We start from the raw sequence: 16894 nt of genomic DNA on the forward strand, positions 1-16894 counted from the left end.
ACATTTAAGAACAAAACATTTTTAAGTAGATTATACAGGGAGCACAGCAAGGCAGGGGCTGCATAAAAGAGAAAAGCCTGCTTTTTATTTTCCTGCTCTGGGTTTCCTGGATGGGAAATCACACATAGATATTCATGTGTCAGTCCAGGATGAGAAAAAAATTTTTTTTCTGAGATTTACAAAACAAGGTAGTGACAGAAATCACGACAGGTTCCCTCATAGGCAGCATCAGTGTCATTTTTCCAGACTCCTCAGGGTTGCTCTGACATTGCAATCAGAGCCTGCAGAGCCAGAGGTGCCCCTGGGCAGTGCCAGAGCTGGGAGGGGTCTGGAGGGCAGAGCTGAGCGCCCAGGGCTGGGCTGGGCTCTGGCCGCACTGGCAGGGCCCGGCAGGGCCCAGCCCTGGGAAAAGGGAAGCAGCTGCTGGCAGAAACATCTCCAGGTAGCAGGGCCCGGGGCAGGCAGTGGGGAGAAAGTGCCCCCAAGCTGTGCTGCGATATTGGAAGTCCTCTCGAAACCCAAATTCTCTATGATTTCTTTTTTTATAGATCCCCATGCCAAAGCAGAGCAAATGTCCAACAGCAGCTCCATCAGGCACTTCCTCCTGCTGGCATTGGCAGACACACGGCAGCTGCAGCTCCTGCACTTCTGCCTCTTGCTGGGCATCTCCCTGGCTGCCCTCCTGGGCAACGGCCTCATCATCAGCACCGTAGCCTGCGGCCACCACCTGCACACGCCCATGTTCTTCTTCCTGCTCAACCTGGCCCTCAGCGACCTGGGCTCCATCTGCACCACTGTCCCCAAAGCCATGCATAATTCCCTCTGGGACACCAGGAAAATCTCCTACACAGGATGTGCTACACAGGTCTTTTTTTTTGTTTTCTGTGCAGCAACAGATTTTTATCTCCTGACCATCATGTGCTATGACCGCTACGTGTCCATCTGCAAACCCCTGCACTATGGTACCCTTCTGGGCAGCAGAGCTTGTGCCAACATGGCAGCAGCTGCCTGGGCCAGTGGCTTTCTCAATGCTTTCATGCACACGGCCAATACATTTTCCCTGCCCCTGTGCCATGGCAATGCCCTGGGCCAGTTCTTCTGTGAAATCCCATGGATCCTCAAGCTCACCTGTTCAAACTCAATTCTCAGGGAATTTGGGCTACTTGTTTTTTCCATCTGTTTAGCATTGGGCTGTTTTCTGTTCATTATTTTCTCCTATGTGCAGATTTTCAGGGCTGTGCTTAGGATCCCCTCTGAGCAGGGACGACACAAGGCCTTTTCCACCTGCCTCCCTCACCTGGCTGTGGTCTCCCTATTCCTCAGCACTGCAGCAATTGCTCACTTGAAGCCCCCCTCCATGTCCTCCCCATCCCTGGATCTGGCCCTGTCAGTTCTGTACTCGGTGGTGCCTCCAGCCCTGAACCCCCTCATCTACAGCCTGAGGAACCAGGAGCTCAAGATTGCAGTCTGGAGAATGATGACTGGTTACTTTCAGAAACATTAAACTGCTGGCCAATTTCTGCAAATCATTTGAAATAAAAATCATCTTTAATACTTCTGATTGGTTTGGCTGTGGTGGTATTTTTTCCTTCATTTTAGGTATTAATATTGTCTATAAAATTGTCACTGTTTGCACTGATTCTTCTTTTGTTTCTCTCCACATTCCCTGTGGCCACAGACTTTGTCAATGAGGGGCTGCACCCTCAGTGCTTTAAATGAACTCAAGGATCTCCCAGCAGAGTTTTCTGCAGAGATGCCCTTTTGTTGCCTTCTCTGGAACTGCAGCTTCAATGTCTATGTGCAGAGCTGGGGGCAGATCATTGCTGGCCCAGCAGCTGTGCCTAGCAGCAGCAGCACTTGGTGTTGCCAGTGCTGCTGCCGTGGCCCTGCCCCGCTGCCCTGGTGGCCCTGGTGTTGCTGTAGGACCTGAGTGCTCTCAGGGCCAGGCACAGTCCTGGGGTGGCAGTGCCGGGGCTGCAGCAGGGACAGGCCATGGGCACTGCTGGGGCAGCACTGACACCTCAGCCCAGGCCCTGGGGGCTCCAGGCTCCTTGTGCAGGCTCTCTCAAGAACACTGCCAGGCCAATGCTCAGCGCAGAAAAGCCCCGTGAGCTGCCCCAGGCTGGCCATGGGCAGGCTGGGGGCAAACAGCATGGCTGGGGCTCTGCAAGGGCCCTGGGGGAGACGGGAAGGAGCAGCAGAGCAGGGGCTGATCCATCCCCAGTGCGCTGCACAGCCCAGGGCAGCGTCCAAGAGCGTCCTCATGGAGCTGCCAACAACATCCCCCCTCTGCAGCCCTGCCTCTCTACCAGCTCACACAGGTGCCCCATCCTTGCAGGCACAGACACGGCAGCACTGGCTCAGGAACCCCTCTTTGCATTGCACAGAGCAGGGGGAGCACTCCCATGCTGTTTGTGTGGGGACATGAACCTGAGGGAGCACAAATGCCTTCAGCCCCTGGGGCAGTATCATCCTACAAGTGCTGCAGGAATTGTCTGCAGGCTCCTGCAGTGCCTCCTGCTGCTCCCTTGTCGAGGCACCCCAGGCCAGGGGGGCATATCTGGGCTACTGTATCTGGCTGTGAGGCTCACTGTTCTGGGCAGTGAGGAGGAGTTGCAGAGGCTCTGCTGGACTGACAGGATGGGTTTTGGGCCTAGCAGGAGAAGCTGAGGGACCTGGGCTGCTGGAGCTTCTGAAGAGGAGGCCCAGGGCTCATCCTGCAACCACTCCAAGGGTGGTTTTAGAGAATCCAGAATCAGCAAGGTTGGAAAAGACCTTGGAGATCATCAAGTCCAACCTGTGCCCTGACACCGTCTTGTCTCCCCTGAGCCTCCTCTTCTCCAGGATAAACAACCCCAGTTCCCTCAGACACTCATCACAGGACTTTTATTCCAGACCCCTCCCCAGCTTTGTTGCCCTTCTCTGGACACACTCCAGCCCCTCCATGTCCTTCCCAAATTGTGGGGCCCAGAACTGGACACAGCACTCGAGGTGCTGCACAACCAGCGCCCAGCACAGGGGAACCCTGCTCCTGCTAGCTACACCATTCCTGATCCAGGTCAGGAGCCATTGGCCTTCTTGCCCATCTGGGCACACTGCTGGCTCATGTCCTGCCTGCTGTCCATCAGTCCCTGCAGGTCCCTTTCTGCCAGGCTGGTATCCAGGCTGGTATCCAACCCCTCTGTCTCCAGCCTGCAGGGGTTGTTGTGACCACAGTGCAGGACCCGGCAGTTGGACTTTTTAAACCTCACCTTGTTGGATTTGGGCCCTAGATCCAGCCTGTCCAGGGCCCTGTGCAGAGCCCTCCTACCCTCCAGCAGATCAACATTCCCAGCCAACTTAGTGTCACCGGGGTTCCGTGAGGCCCCCGAGTGTCCCAATGATCTCCATTATTCCATGAGGCCTCCCAGTGTCACAATGTCCCTTTGTTTCCATGGGACTCCTTGGTGTCACAAAGTCCCTTGTATCTTTCGGTCCCACAGTGTCACAATGGTTTCATAGTCCCCCCAGGCCCTGCAGTGTCACAATGGATCCTTGGTTCCATGTGGTCTGACCGTGCAGCAATGCTCTCCTTGGTTCCACAGTGTCACAATGGCCTCTTCATCCCAAGGGCCACCATGGTGTCAAACATGTTTCCTTCATTTCTGGAGTCCCTGAGGAGCAGCAGTAGCCCCTTGGTTCCATGGGGCCCTGCAGTGTCACAATGGCCCCATCACGACACCAGGTCCTGCTCTGTCACAGTGCTCTGCATGGTTCCACAAGGCCCTGCAGGGTCACAGTGGCCTCTTGGTTCCATGAGGCCTCAGAGTGCCACAAGGAATTCCTTGGTGCTGCAGTGTCACAATGGAGCCCTGGTGACAAAAGAGTCTGCAGTGTCACCAGGGACCCTTGGTTCCATGGGGCACCACAGTATCACAATTGTGCCCTCAGTTCTCAGAGTCCTTGCAATGGAGCAATGGCCTCTTGATTCCATTGTCCCCAGGCTCTCCCAAGGGTCTCCTTGTGGCACAATGGCCCCTTGGTTCCACAGGGCCCTGCTGGGTCACAGTGGCCTCTGTGGTTGCACCAAGACCCAGACTGTCACAATGGACCCCTTGCTTCCATTCAGCCCCACAGTGTCACAATGGCCCCTTGGCTCTGTGCTGCCATGTCATACACAGTGTCACCATGGTCCTCTTAGTGCCACCAGGCCCCACAGTGTCACAATGGCCCCTTCCTTCCCCAGGGCCCTGCACTGTCACAATCATCAGAGAATAAACCAGGCTGCAAAAGGCCTTGGAGAGCATCAAGTCCAACAAGGGACCCAACACCACCTTGTCACCCAGGCCATGGCACTGAATGCCACATCCAGTCTTTCCTTAAACATTTCCAGGGACAGTGACTCACTCACCTCTATGGCCAGCCCATTCCAATGCCCAATCACCCTTTGTGTGAAGAATATTTCCTAATGTCCAGTCTAAACATCCCCTGGGGCAGCTGAAGGCTGTGTCCTCTTGTCCTGTCCCTGTTCTCTGGGAAAAAAGCCCAACCCTGACCTGGCTGCACTCTCTTGTCAGGGAGTTTTAGAGAGTGATGAGGTCTCCCCTGAGCCTCCTCTTCTCCAGGATAAACATCCCCAGCTCCCTCAGCCGCTTCTCACTGGAGTAGTGCTCCACACCCCTTATCAGCCTTGTTGCCCTTCTCTGGACACGGTCCAGCCCCTCCATGCCTTTCTTAAACTTGGAGACCCAGAACTGGACACAGCACTCGAGGTGCTACCAAACCAGCACTGAGCACAGGGGAAGAATCACTGCCCTGGTCCTGCTGGCCACACCATTCCTGATCCATAGGAGTGCCAGGTATCTGATGAGGGAAATGGTGGGGAGGGGGTGAAGGCAAAGTGTTCCTGATTGTCAGCCATGAAGGGTCTTGATTTTCATATCTATGCAGACTGCATTAGAAGGTGCTGGAGGGCAAGATCAAATGGACATTGCTGATACAAAAGTATAAACGAGAAATGAAAACTTAACAGGAGAGACAAATTCTACCTGCATTGTTTTCAATAGAGGGTATTCACTTTGAATACACTTCTGAAATCAAATTAATCAAAGAAGAATTGAGAATCTAAATGATTCCCAGAAGCTTTTTTTGTTTGAGTGTTTTGAACAAATATTTATGAGCTTTTCTCATTGAATTCCTGAACTGAAGAGCTCAAGAAAGATGAGGCTTCTTGAGGAATAAAATTCATGAGCAACCTCCAGGTGGCTGAGGATCCATCCCCATCAGAGCAGCAATGAACAGCAATGGGCACAGGTTTGTGACTGCCCCAGCTTTGGCATGGGCCCTGGGCCTGGAGCAGGAGCAGCTCTTGAGGGCCCCAAGGCCAGGGCTCTTGTGCTGCCCTGGGCAGATGGGATGGCAGCAGGGGCTTCAGAGCTCTCAACACCTCAGCCCGAGGGGAGCAGGGCAGCCAGGGAGCCTCCTTTGGCCTTGGCCAAGCACCTTCCCCCATGGCTGGGGCTGAGTCCTGTGGCAGCTGCAGCTGCTGCTGTGCCCTTGCCAGGGGCTGAGGCCGTGGGGCAGTGCCCAGAGCAGCCTGGCCTGAGCAGAGCCGGCTGGGCTGGGCTGGGGAGAGGCTCTTGGTTCTGCCCAGAGCTCAGGGCAGCTGACAGAGTTTGCAGGGGGCTGGGCTGGGCTCAGAGAGCCTGGCCCAGAAACCATCATTGGCCATCTCAGCCCGGCTGAGTGGGCAGGGGCAGGACTCTGGCTAGGCCTTGTGGGGCAAGGCTAGTGCCTGTGCAAGGCATTGCAAACAGGCAAGTGGCTCAGAGAGGAGGCTGCTCTGCGCCCTTCATGGCATGGACAGAGCAGGGAGGGGGCCCAGGACATTTGTCAGTGCCAGCCTCTGTGCCCAGCCCTTGGCAGCCCTGGCTGCTGAGCCTAGCTTTGGCCTGGGCTGAGTTTGGCTGTTGCCCAGCTCCATCTTTCTGCAGGGCTCAGGGCCTGTTTCCAGCCATGGCCAGCCCTGGATGCCTCTCTGCTGGCCCAGAGGCCGGCAGAGCCCGGGGCAGGGCTGTCTGTGCAGCCCCGCAGGTGCCAGGGACTCTGCAGGAGCTGGCCGAGGCTGCCCAGCAGGGAGGCTGTAGGGCACAGAGCCCCAAGGCTGCTGTGGGTACCACAGCACAGGGGCCGTTTCCAGCCGCAATGCTCCTGGCCTGGGCTGGGCCTGCACAGGGGCTGGGCCACCATGGCTGGGCCAGCACAGGGCCACAAAGGGGCCATGCAGCCGCTGCCGGGGCAGACAGCAAGGCCAGGCACACACAAGGAATTGCTGACCATGGCCTGCGCTGGCCAGGCCTGACTGTGCCAAAGTCAGAGCTCAGCTGCCCTTGGGGGCTGCAGCAACAGTCCAGAACCCAAAGAGCCTCCATGGCTGTGCTGGAGACCAAGGCTGCAGCAGGGAAATGCAGGGCTGCTGAGGGATGGGGAGGGCATTGAATTCCAGCACACACCTCAGCTCTCTGATGATCCCAGCACCATGCTGGGCCCTGTTTCAGACTGGAGCATGAGTGACATAAAACTACATCTAAAATGTCTTTGTCTAAAATCTTTCCTCTATGGCAATCCCTTGTGGAAAATGGAAATGTCTGATGTTCCTGGGATGTCACAAGGAGAAGGATTTAGATGTTTCTTAAATTTTATCATGTTCACATTTTTTATGTGTGCCATGAAGAGAAACATTTCTGTGTCTCTGAGTCTCACCAGTCCCTGACTCCCAAAGACACAAACCTGATGAGTTCTGGTTCCTACTCCAGAGCTGCACTTGGACCTCCCTCCATAGCCAGAGCAGAGCTCCCTTGTCCCAGAAAGTCCCTGGCAATGCAGGGATGAAGGAAACAGGACAGACTGTGGGGATCAGGGGCAGGGAAGAGCCAGGGAGAAGAATGGCTTTCGCATTTGATAAAGCTGTGCCTCCCTTTGGCTTTGTGGCTGATAAGAAATGAACACCCCTCTGTGTCTCGGGCAGGTCCTTCTCCAAGGAAAGCAGGTGGGAGTTGGAGCCAAGGAGCTGAAAGCTGCAGGTGCAGCCTGGGCTGGAGGGAGCTCAGATTTTCACAAGGCTGCTCTGAGTGCCAGGGCTTGGATGGGGGAAATGGTGGGATGGGGGTAGGGACAGAGTCTGATTGATTGTCAGCCATGAAGGGTCTTGATTTTCATATCTATTCAAACTGCATGAGGAGGTACCTGGATTCAGTGTCAACTGGAAATTGCACATATCAATTTAACAGGGAAAAAAAACCTAAACAGGACTTAAGAAATCTTTTCTCATTGTCTTTTTAAAAAAGTATATTCAGTTTCAATACAGTTTTGAAATCTGTCTAATTCCCACAAAATATTTGAACACTTAAATTATTCCCAGAAGCTTGGCTTGTTAAGGTGTTCTGAATGTTAATGAACCCTGGACACTGAATTCCTGCACTGAAGAGCTGAAGACTGAACAAGCCCCTGGAGCAGGAAAATTCAGCAGCAGCCTCCAAGTTGCTGAGGATGTCAGCAGCCCCCACTGAGGCCATCCCTGCCCAGAGACCGTGGGGGAATGGGCAGACAAGGAGAGTGTCCCTGGGGCTGGGGCAGCAAAACTCAGAGGCAGAAGCGGCTCCAGCTGGGCAATGGAGTGTGGAATGTGTCTGGGAAAGCCCTGCCTGGGCTGTGCCAGGCAGGAGAGATAAGCCCTGACACCCATTCCCAAAAATTTCTCTTAATGAGACATTTAAAAGGAAATACAATTGTTTGTGTTCTTTGAGTTGGATGCACTGGAGAAATACCAACAAGTGGTTCTCAAGAGCTGAAAACAACCAAACAGCCTTTACTGTCAATTTTAGAAAATTAGAGAAGCTTGGCCAATGGTTTAACGCAACATTCAATCAGTCAAAAATATATTTGACATTATCTTGGCCCATTCAACTTCACAAATTCTTAGCTCGTTTAAGTTACTCGAAATTTGGAAGAGGAGGGAATAAGAAGACACAGAAAGAGAGAAAGACAAAAAAGATACAGAGAAGCACATACACAGCTATCAACTCCCGGATTCCAGTGGTGTTTAAAAGGAAATTCCAGGAGGAGGTAGGGTCAAGATGTGTGCTTGCCTTGTCGTCAGCTTTAAATACCCCTTGGTCTTCCTGTATCCCTCCCCCATGTGGGACTGTGGGTCATTTGGTCATTAAGGAGCTGGGCTGGGGGCTGCAGAGGTGGCTGTGGAGCATTGCCTGTGCTATGCCAGGGACTGGCAGACACTGTTGGGCTGGGATAGAGGCTCTGGTGGGATTGGGGCTCCAGGGCAGGGCAGTGCTGGGCTTACAGGGCAGGGCAAGGCTGGACCTGCCCCTTCCTCCCCCACACACTAAATGTTTCCAGACAAAAATCTCCTCCAGTTTGTCACAATAGGGAAGGTTGGAGATGAAGTCCCAGTTCTGGTCATGGGCACCTGGACAAGAAGGACAGTTCTTTTCCATAGGAGGGAAAGCATGGAGCCTCAGTGTTTCAGGAACAGATGAGAAGAGACCCTTAACATGCCAAGGTAAGCTGGACCAGTCAGGCAGTCCATGGGAGGCCAAACCAGACAGACCTATTCTGTGTTCCCTTGGTTTTATGGGGACCCATAGTGTCACAATGGACCCTCGGTTCAATGGGATCCCAGAGTGTCTCAATAGCTCCTATGTTCCAGAGGGCCCCAAAGTGTCACAATGGTCTCAAATGATTCCATGAGGCCTTGCAGTGGCACAGTGGTCTCTATGGTTCCCCAGGCCCCATGATGTCACGTGACTGCTCTGTTCCATGAGCCCTGCAATGTCACAATGGACCTTTGGACCCTGGGGGTTTGCAGTGTCACAATGGTCTCCATTGGCTCCACAGTGTCACAATGGACCATTGATGACAGAAGGCCCCTCTGTTTCACCCTGGAGCTTTGGTTCCTCACAGCCCTGCAGTGTTACAAAGGCCTCTTGGTTGTTCTGTGAGGCTATGAAGTATCTTAATGGCCTGTCTATGGCTCCAGGAGGCCTTGCAATGTCACAATAGATCTTTGGCTCCATGAGGCCCCGTGGTGTCACAATGGACCCTTGGTTTGACGCAGCCTCTCAGTGTCACAATGATCCCTGAATTCCATGAAGCCACACAGCATCAGTACGGTCCCCTTGGTTCCATGAGGTCCAGACATGTCACAGTGCTCTCCATGATTCCATGAGGCCCCACAGCGTCACAATGGTCCCTTGGTCTCACAAGGTGCCACAGTGTCACAATCGTCCATTGGTCTCACAGGGCCCCACAGTGACACTATGGTCCCTTGGTCTCACAGGGCCCCACAATGTCACAATGGTCCCTTGGTCTCACAAGGCCCCACAGTGTCACAATGGTCCCTTGGTCTCACAGGGCCCCACAGTGTCACAATGACCCCTAGGTCTCACAGGGCCCCACAGTGTCACAATGGTCCCTTGTGAGGTTTGAGGTTAAGTCACAAGGTCTAAGCTAAGTTGAATGCTTCTGACAGTTGTTCTTTTGCTAAGCTGCAAAGTTTAATTAAAGTTATAAGGTGAGCTAGATGCTGTTAAATGTTATTCCTATGTTAAATTGAAAAGTCATAGGTTATAAGTTAGGTTAAATACTATTAAGTGTTTTTCTTTTGCTAAATTGAGAAGTTGAAGGTAGAAATTAAGGTTAAGTTATAAGTTAAGTCCCATTAAGTTTGAGCTCTGTTAAGCTTTTAGCTCATGTTCCTTTTATCATTGCCCTCAATGTCCTTGTGTCACACACACAGGGACAGTTCTCAGCTCATTTCTGGTTTGATTGCCTAAGTTTGATTTGGTTTTGTTGTTGCTTTGTTTCCTTGGTGTGCCTGAAGTGTCCAGTGAGGAGCAGAGTGACTCTTGCCAAGGAACTTTGTCCTGCTGTCCCTTAATATTAAATCTGGTTTTTGCTGATGCCTCACTGGGGATGTTTCCAGCGCTCACAAGCCCTCATTTGTAACAGAGTGAAGGAGCCCTGGCCCAGGCTCTGGCCCTGGGGGACATGGGGACGCTGCCTGGCGGTCCCTGTCCTTCTGTGCCACCCCCAGGGCCCTGGACCCGTCCAAAAGTCAGGCTCTGGTGTCGATGTCATGGACTATCCTCTGGGGGAGGCTGCGGCACTGGGGGTGGGAGGACCGGGGGGAACAGGGGACCCCACTGTGCACGAGCAGGGTTGGACTGCTCTGGGAGGGGAACTGTGAGGGGGGCGGGGCAGAGTGGCCTCATCAGTGACCTCACACAGCTGCTCTGTGATGTCACACAGCCCCCTGTGATGTCAGACACCCCCCATGTGATGTCAGAGACCCAAGTCTATGATGTCATCTGTGATGTCATACAGCAGTGCTGTGATGTCACAGAAGACTGTGATGTCACAAAGTCAGCCTATGGTGTCACAATCTGTTCTGTGATATCACAGCCTGCTCTGTGATTTTACACAGCCACCTGGTGATGTCACAACCCACTTTCTGGTGCCACAGATCCACACTCTATGACGGCAGGGTTTGCTCTATGGCCTCACACCCTTCTCTGTGACATTACAGCCAGCTCTGTGATGTCACAACCCCCTCAGTGATATTAAAAAACCCTCAAGAACTCAATTACACTGAAACAGAGAAGTGTCTTGTTTGAAAGAGATCCCTGTCAGGGGCACAACTGAGAAAGTGTCCCCAGGTTCCAGTCAGAGCAGAACACTGGAGGCAGTGATGACAGCTGGGGACAAGCAAGGCAAAGGTGTCTCTGGTGCTGAACAAACCTGGAAGTGGTTCAGGAATGCCAAGGGCATTCCTGAACCACTCAGGGCTCAGGGACAGGATCTGCCTAAACCCCAGGCCCTGGCCAGGCAAATCCTGTCCCTTCCTCCTTGCTCAGGACTCTTCCTGGGATGTGCACTGGCATGTGGGGATGTGCAATTCCAAGGGCCGGAGCATGGGGCGGTCCCTGCCAGGCTGCTGAGCAGGGAAAAGGAGGCAATGAGGCCCCAGCCCTGCAAGGGTCACTTGTCCCTTCATGGCCTCAGGCCCAGGCCCAGCAGCCATGGCCAAAGTGCTGCCCAAGTTGGCTCTGGCAGGGCTGTCTTGCAGCTGCTGCCCATCCCTGTGCCCTGTGCAGCCCAGGCTGTCCCACGGTGTCCCTGCCCTGCGCCTCTGTCCCTACAGGCTGTTGGCATCCCCCAGCTGCCCCACCTGGCTGGCCCCTTCCTTTGCAACAGCTCTGCCTCCTGCCTGCCTCTGCCTGCCCACACAGAGCCTGGGGCTGATACCGAAAGGGTTAATTCAATTTTTACTGTCTCTGTGAACGTTTAGCACAGGAACAAGGCATTCAGCAGCTACTTTCCCAGCAGGGATGTTTGGAAGAGAAGACATCTGGCTCAAGAGTGCAGTGACAGAAAAAAGGACTGAACCTGGGAACTTGGGGTGGGTTTTATAGTAATGGGTAAACTGTAATACACATTTAGTGGTGCTGGTAGAATTACATGTCCACATAAGGTTAGGAGTTATCCCTCACTAGACCTCAGGGCTGAATAAATGATACCCCCTTAAATAGCAAATTAGTGCTAATACTTATTCTGGTATTTCGGATATTTGCTGATGGCGAGGCCTCACAGAACCAAGGAGTCAGCTGTGACACTGTGCAAACTCATGGAACAAAGGGTCCATTGTGACACAGTGGAACCCCATGGAACCAAAATCCATTTTGGCACATTGGAGCTACATTGAACCAATGGTCCATTGTGATATTGCAGGTCCAAGGAGAACATTGTGACACTGAGAAACCTCTTGGTGACAGTTTTGACCAGCAAGGCCTCATGGAACCAAGGGTCCCTTGTTAAACTGTGTGGCCTCATGGGACCATGAGCCATTGTGGCACAGCATGGCCACGTGGAGCCAAGGGGCCACTGTGACACTGTGGATCCAAGGAGACCATTGAGACCAAGGAACCTCATGGAACCAAGAGTCCATTGTCACACTGTGGGGCCCTGTGGAACCAAGGGGAGCACTGTGACTTTGTGTGGCCTCATGGAACAATGGAGACTATTCTGACACTTTGGGACCCACTGGAACCAAGAGGCCATTAGAGCATGGGAGGGCCTCATGGAACCAAGGGGACTACAGTAAACACTGTGGGCCTCCATGGGATGAAGCATCCAGTGGAACCAAAGGTCCATTGTGACACAGCAGGGCCTTGTGGAACCATGAAGGCCATTTTTAGACTTGGAGGCCTTGTAGAACCAAATGGCCATCGTTGCACTTCAGGGCCTTGTGGAGCCAAGGGGACCACAGTGACACTGTGGGGCTCAGTGAAACCAATGCTCTGTTGTGATACTGCAAGGCCTTATGGAATCATGGAGACCATTGTGACACCATAACACTGAAACAAGGGGGCATTGTGACCATACAAGGCCTCATGGAAGCAAGGAACCATTGTGACACTATGGAGTGTTGGCAGCTGGACCCCATGGAACCAAATTTCCATGGTGACACTGTGAGACCTCATGGAATCCTGGAGGCCATTCTGACACTTTTAGGCCTCGTGGAATCAAGAGGCTCTGCAGGGCCTCATGGAACCAAGGAGACCTTTCTGACATTGTGAGTCCCCATGGAACCAAGGGTCCAGTGTGACACCGTGGAACCAAGGAGACTGTTGCTGGCAGTATAAAAGCTCATTGAATCAAAAGTCCATTGTCACATTGTGAGGCCTCATTAAACCATTGAGACCATTATGACACTTCAGGACCCACTGGAACCAAAGGGTCATTGTGTCTCCACAGGTCTCATACAACCAAGGCAACCACTGTGATGCTGCAAGGTCTCATGGAAGCAAGGGGCCATTGTAACACTGTGGGTACCCATGGAAGCAAGGGGCCATTGTAACACATCCAGGCCTGGTGGACCGAAGGGGCCATTGTGACTCTGAGGAAGCCAGTAGAACCAAGGGGCCAGTTTGAGACTCTGAGGCCTCATGGAACCAATGGGCCATTGTGGCATTGCACAGTCCCATGGAAACAAGGAAACCATTTGGACACTGCAAGGCCTCATGGAAGCAAGGGGCCATTGTGCCACTGCAGAGCCAAGGAGACCATTGTTACATCACTGGGCCTCATGGAAACAAAGATCTGTTGTGATTCGACAGGGCCTCATGGAATCAAGGGGCAATTGTGATGCTGCAGGGCCCCAAGGATCCAAGAACATGAAGCAGGTCTGGTTGGCTGGGCCTCCTGGGGGCTGTCTGAACTGGCCCAGATGACCTTGGCATGTTGAGGGTCACTTCTCATCTGCCCCTGGAGTTCTGTGCTTTCCTTTCAATGGGAAAGAATTGTCCTTCTCCTTTGAAATGGGAGGAGGTTCATGGCCAAAATTGGGATTCCTTCTCCAAATTTGATTATATTCCCATATGAAACCTGCCAGGACAGACAGCTCTGGCTGGCCTTGGCCTCTTGGGAGCCACTTCTCATCTGCCTTCAAAACACTGGAAACCTGTGCATTTCTTCCCATGGAAAAGAACAACTTTAAAGTCCAGGCATCCATGGCCAAAATTGAGAATCCACCTTCAAAATTCCTTATATCCAAGGATAGCTCCCAGACAAAAGCTTCCAGGGCTATCCAGGTTCCTTTGACTTCCTGAGGGCCAGCTCTCATCTGCCTTTGAAACACTGGGGCTCTGTACTTTCCTTCCTGAGGAAAAGAACTGTCCTACTCGTCCTAATGCCCATTGATGAAAGTGGGGTTTGGGCTCACAATTTCTATCTCTCCAAGGATTCTTCCCTGACAGCAGATCTGGCTGGCCTTGGCCTCCTTGGGGCTGCCTCTAATCAGCCTTTGAAACACTGGGACTCCACCCTTTCCTTCCTATAGAGAACTCTCATTCCAGTCCAGGAACCCATGGCTGAAATGGAATTCCACCCCCAAAACTCCCCATATATCCAAAGGTTGCTTTCAGACAAAAGCTGCAAGGACAGGCAGGTCTGGCTGGCCTTGGCCTCTGGTGACTGCTTCTCATCTGCCTTCAAAATCCTGGGGTTCTGTGGTTTCCTTCCTGTAGAAAAGAACTGTCCCTCTTTTCCAGGTGCTCTTGGCATCAGGCATTTGACCACTGTATAGGAACACAGGAGCTCTGCGCTCAGTGGGATGGAGACTGAAGAGAGCAGAGGAGAGCCCTGGGAGGGACTGAAGGGTGGTTTCAGAGATGGTGGATCCTTTTGACATAGTAGGGAACAGCTGGAGAAAAGAAGAATTATTGCCAAGTTGGGGAGGCCCAGACTGACACTAGGAGAAAGGAATTTCCCTGCCAGGGCAGGGCTGTGGTGCAGCAGGTCCCCAGCAGGAGCCTGGAGCAGCCCAAGGCTTTGTGTGGGCAGGCAGAGGCAGGCAGGAGGCAGAGCTGTCAGCAAAGGAAGGGCCCAGCCAGGTGGGGCAGCTGGGGGATGCCGACAGCCTGCAGGGACAGAGGCGCAGGGCAGGGACACCGTGGGACAGCCTGGGCTGCACAGGGCACAGGGATGGGCAGCAGCTGCAAGACAGCCCTGCCAGAGCCAACTTGGGCAGCACATTGGCCATGGCTGCTGGGCCTGGGCCTGAGGCCACGAAGGGACAAGTGACCCTTGCAGGCCTGGGGCCTCATTGCCTCCTTGTCCCTGCTCAGCAGCCTGGCAGGGGCTGTCCCAATCTCCTGCCCTTGGCATTGCACATCCCCACATGCCAGTGCCCATCCCAGGAAGAGTCCTGAGCAAGGAGGGAGGAACAGCATGTGCCAGGCCAGGGGCTTGGGCTCAGGCCTTGGCCCTTTGCATTCATGAAACACATCCAGCTTTGCTCAGCACCAGAGACACCTTTGCCTTGCTTGTCCCCAGCTTCCATCACTGACTGCAGTGTTCTGCTCTGACTGGAACCTGGGGACACTTTCTCAGTTGTGTCCCTGACAGCGATCTCTTCAAAGTCAAAGAAACTTTAGAGTTTCAATGTAACTGAGTTCTTGAGTGTTCTATGAGATCACAGAGCTGGCTGTGATGTCACAGAGTAGGGTGTAATGCCATAGAGCAGACTCTGCCATCATAGAGTGTGGCTCTGTGGCATCAAAGAGTGGGCTGTAACATCACCAGGTGGTGGTGTAATATCATAGAGCAGGCTGTGACATCACAAAACAGACTGTGACATCACAGGGTAACTTTGTGACATAGCAGTCTTCTATGACATTGCAGCACTGCTGTATGACATCACAGGGTGACATCATAGAGTTGAATCTGTGATATCACATGTGTTTTGCGTCATCTCAGGAGGCTTTGTGACATCACAGGGGCAGTGTGACATCGCAGAGATGTCCATGTGACATCAAGGCGGGCGTTGTGATGTCACAGGGGTAGTATGATATCACAGAGATAGCTGTGTGACATCACAGAGTCTGTGTAACATTACAGGGGCTGTGTGACACCACAGGAAGGCTATGTGACATCACAGAGGGGTGTGTGACATCACAGGAGGCTATGTGAGGTCACTGGGGAGGTTCACTCTGCCCCGGCCCCCCTCACAGCTCCCCCCAGAGAAGTCCAACCCTTCTCGTGCACAGCGGGGTCCCCTGTCCCCCCGGGTCCCCCCAACCCCCGGCCCCGCAGCCTCCCCCAGAGGATGTTCCATGAGATGGACCCCAGAGCCTGACACAGGCACGCGGGGCCGGGGCCTGGGGGTGGCACAGGGGGCCTGGGACTCCCCGGCAGTGTCCCCGTGTCCTCAGGGCCAGAGCCTGGGCCAGGGCTCCTTCACCCTGCTACCAACGAGGCCTTGAGAGCGCTGAAAAAATCCGCAGCAAGAGATCAGATAAAACCAGATTTAATATTACGGGACAGCACCACAAAGTTCCTTGGCAAGAGTCACTCTGCTCCTGACTGGACCCTTCAGGCACAGCATGGAAACAAAGCAACAACAAAACCAAACCAAATCCAGGCAATCAAGCCAGAAGTGAGCCAAGAACTGTCCCTGTATGTGTGACACAAAGACAGTGAGGGCAAGGATAAAAGGAACACGAGCTAAAAGCTTAACAGAGGTCAAATTTATAGGACTGAACTTATACCTTAACTTTAACTGATACCTTAAACTTCACAATATAGCAGAAGAACAGCACTTAACAGTACTTACCCTAAGTTATAACATAGGACTTTGCATTTTAACAGAAGAATAACATTTATTAATATTTCATTTAGTAATTGTCGGTTTCTCGGCTGTTTGGGTGACCTGGAAAGGCCCGAGGTGGCCTTGGACAGCCCGCACTTCAAAGGACGAGAAGAGGCTTCAGATCTTTTCTCAGTCTCTGTGTTTATTAATTGTTTATCTAAAAGATTTTCTCTTGGCCCGACAGAGGTCTGCCCAGCATGTCAGCCATGAGCACACTGAGAGCCCCCGGGGCAGTCACCTATCTTTATACTCAAAGTTACGTATACTATATTTATCATTTTTCCCCAATACCTTTTACCCTTATTAACCAGTGCACTTTTAGTAATAACCAATCCCAAAGTGCCAACATCACCACAGAAGATGGAGGCCAAGAAGAAGAAGAAGAAGAAGAAGAAGAACAGGACACGCCCCAATTCCTCCACCTTGCTTCTTTAGACCCCCCTGTACAGAAATCCTAAACCCTGTGTCTTACACTCTAATTAACTTATCCCTTCACTATTCACCCAGTGAAATCCTCCCATCCTCCTACAGGTGTCGTCTCCTGTGTAGGATCAAAGTCCAGCCACCAGACACTTCTGGCAACATTCCAGGACTCCCGAGCCCCCCAAGGGTGGTCTTGGCCACTCTGCACCTCCATCCTGAGGTGCTGAGATCCCACATCTCCCCCTTCTGTTTGCACCAGGACGACCT

The 16894-nt window shown here is 52.9% G+C and overlaps 1 protein-coding gene across 1 annotated transcript; it reads left to right on the forward strand.

Moving 5' to 3' along the window:
* The first annotated feature begins 556 nt into the window (after nucleotides 1-556).
* Nucleotides 557-1504, forward strand: LOC134430048 (olfactory receptor 14A16-like). Its single transcript, XM_063177520.1, has one exon. The coding sequence runs from the start codon at nucleotides 572-574 to the stop codon at nucleotides 1502-1504; it is 933 nt and encodes a 310-aa protein (XP_063033590.1). The 5' UTR covers nucleotides 557-571.
* The last annotated feature ends 15390 nt before the right edge of the window (nucleotides 1505-16894 follow it).

This window comes from Melospiza melodia, chromosome 27 (assembly GCF_035770615.1).
Source record: "Melospiza melodia melodia isolate bMelMel2 chromosome 27, bMelMel2.pri, whole genome shotgun sequence".
NCBI classification, from domain to species: domain Eukaryota; kingdom Metazoa; phylum Chordata; class Aves; order Passeriformes; family Passerellidae; genus Melospiza; species Melospiza melodia.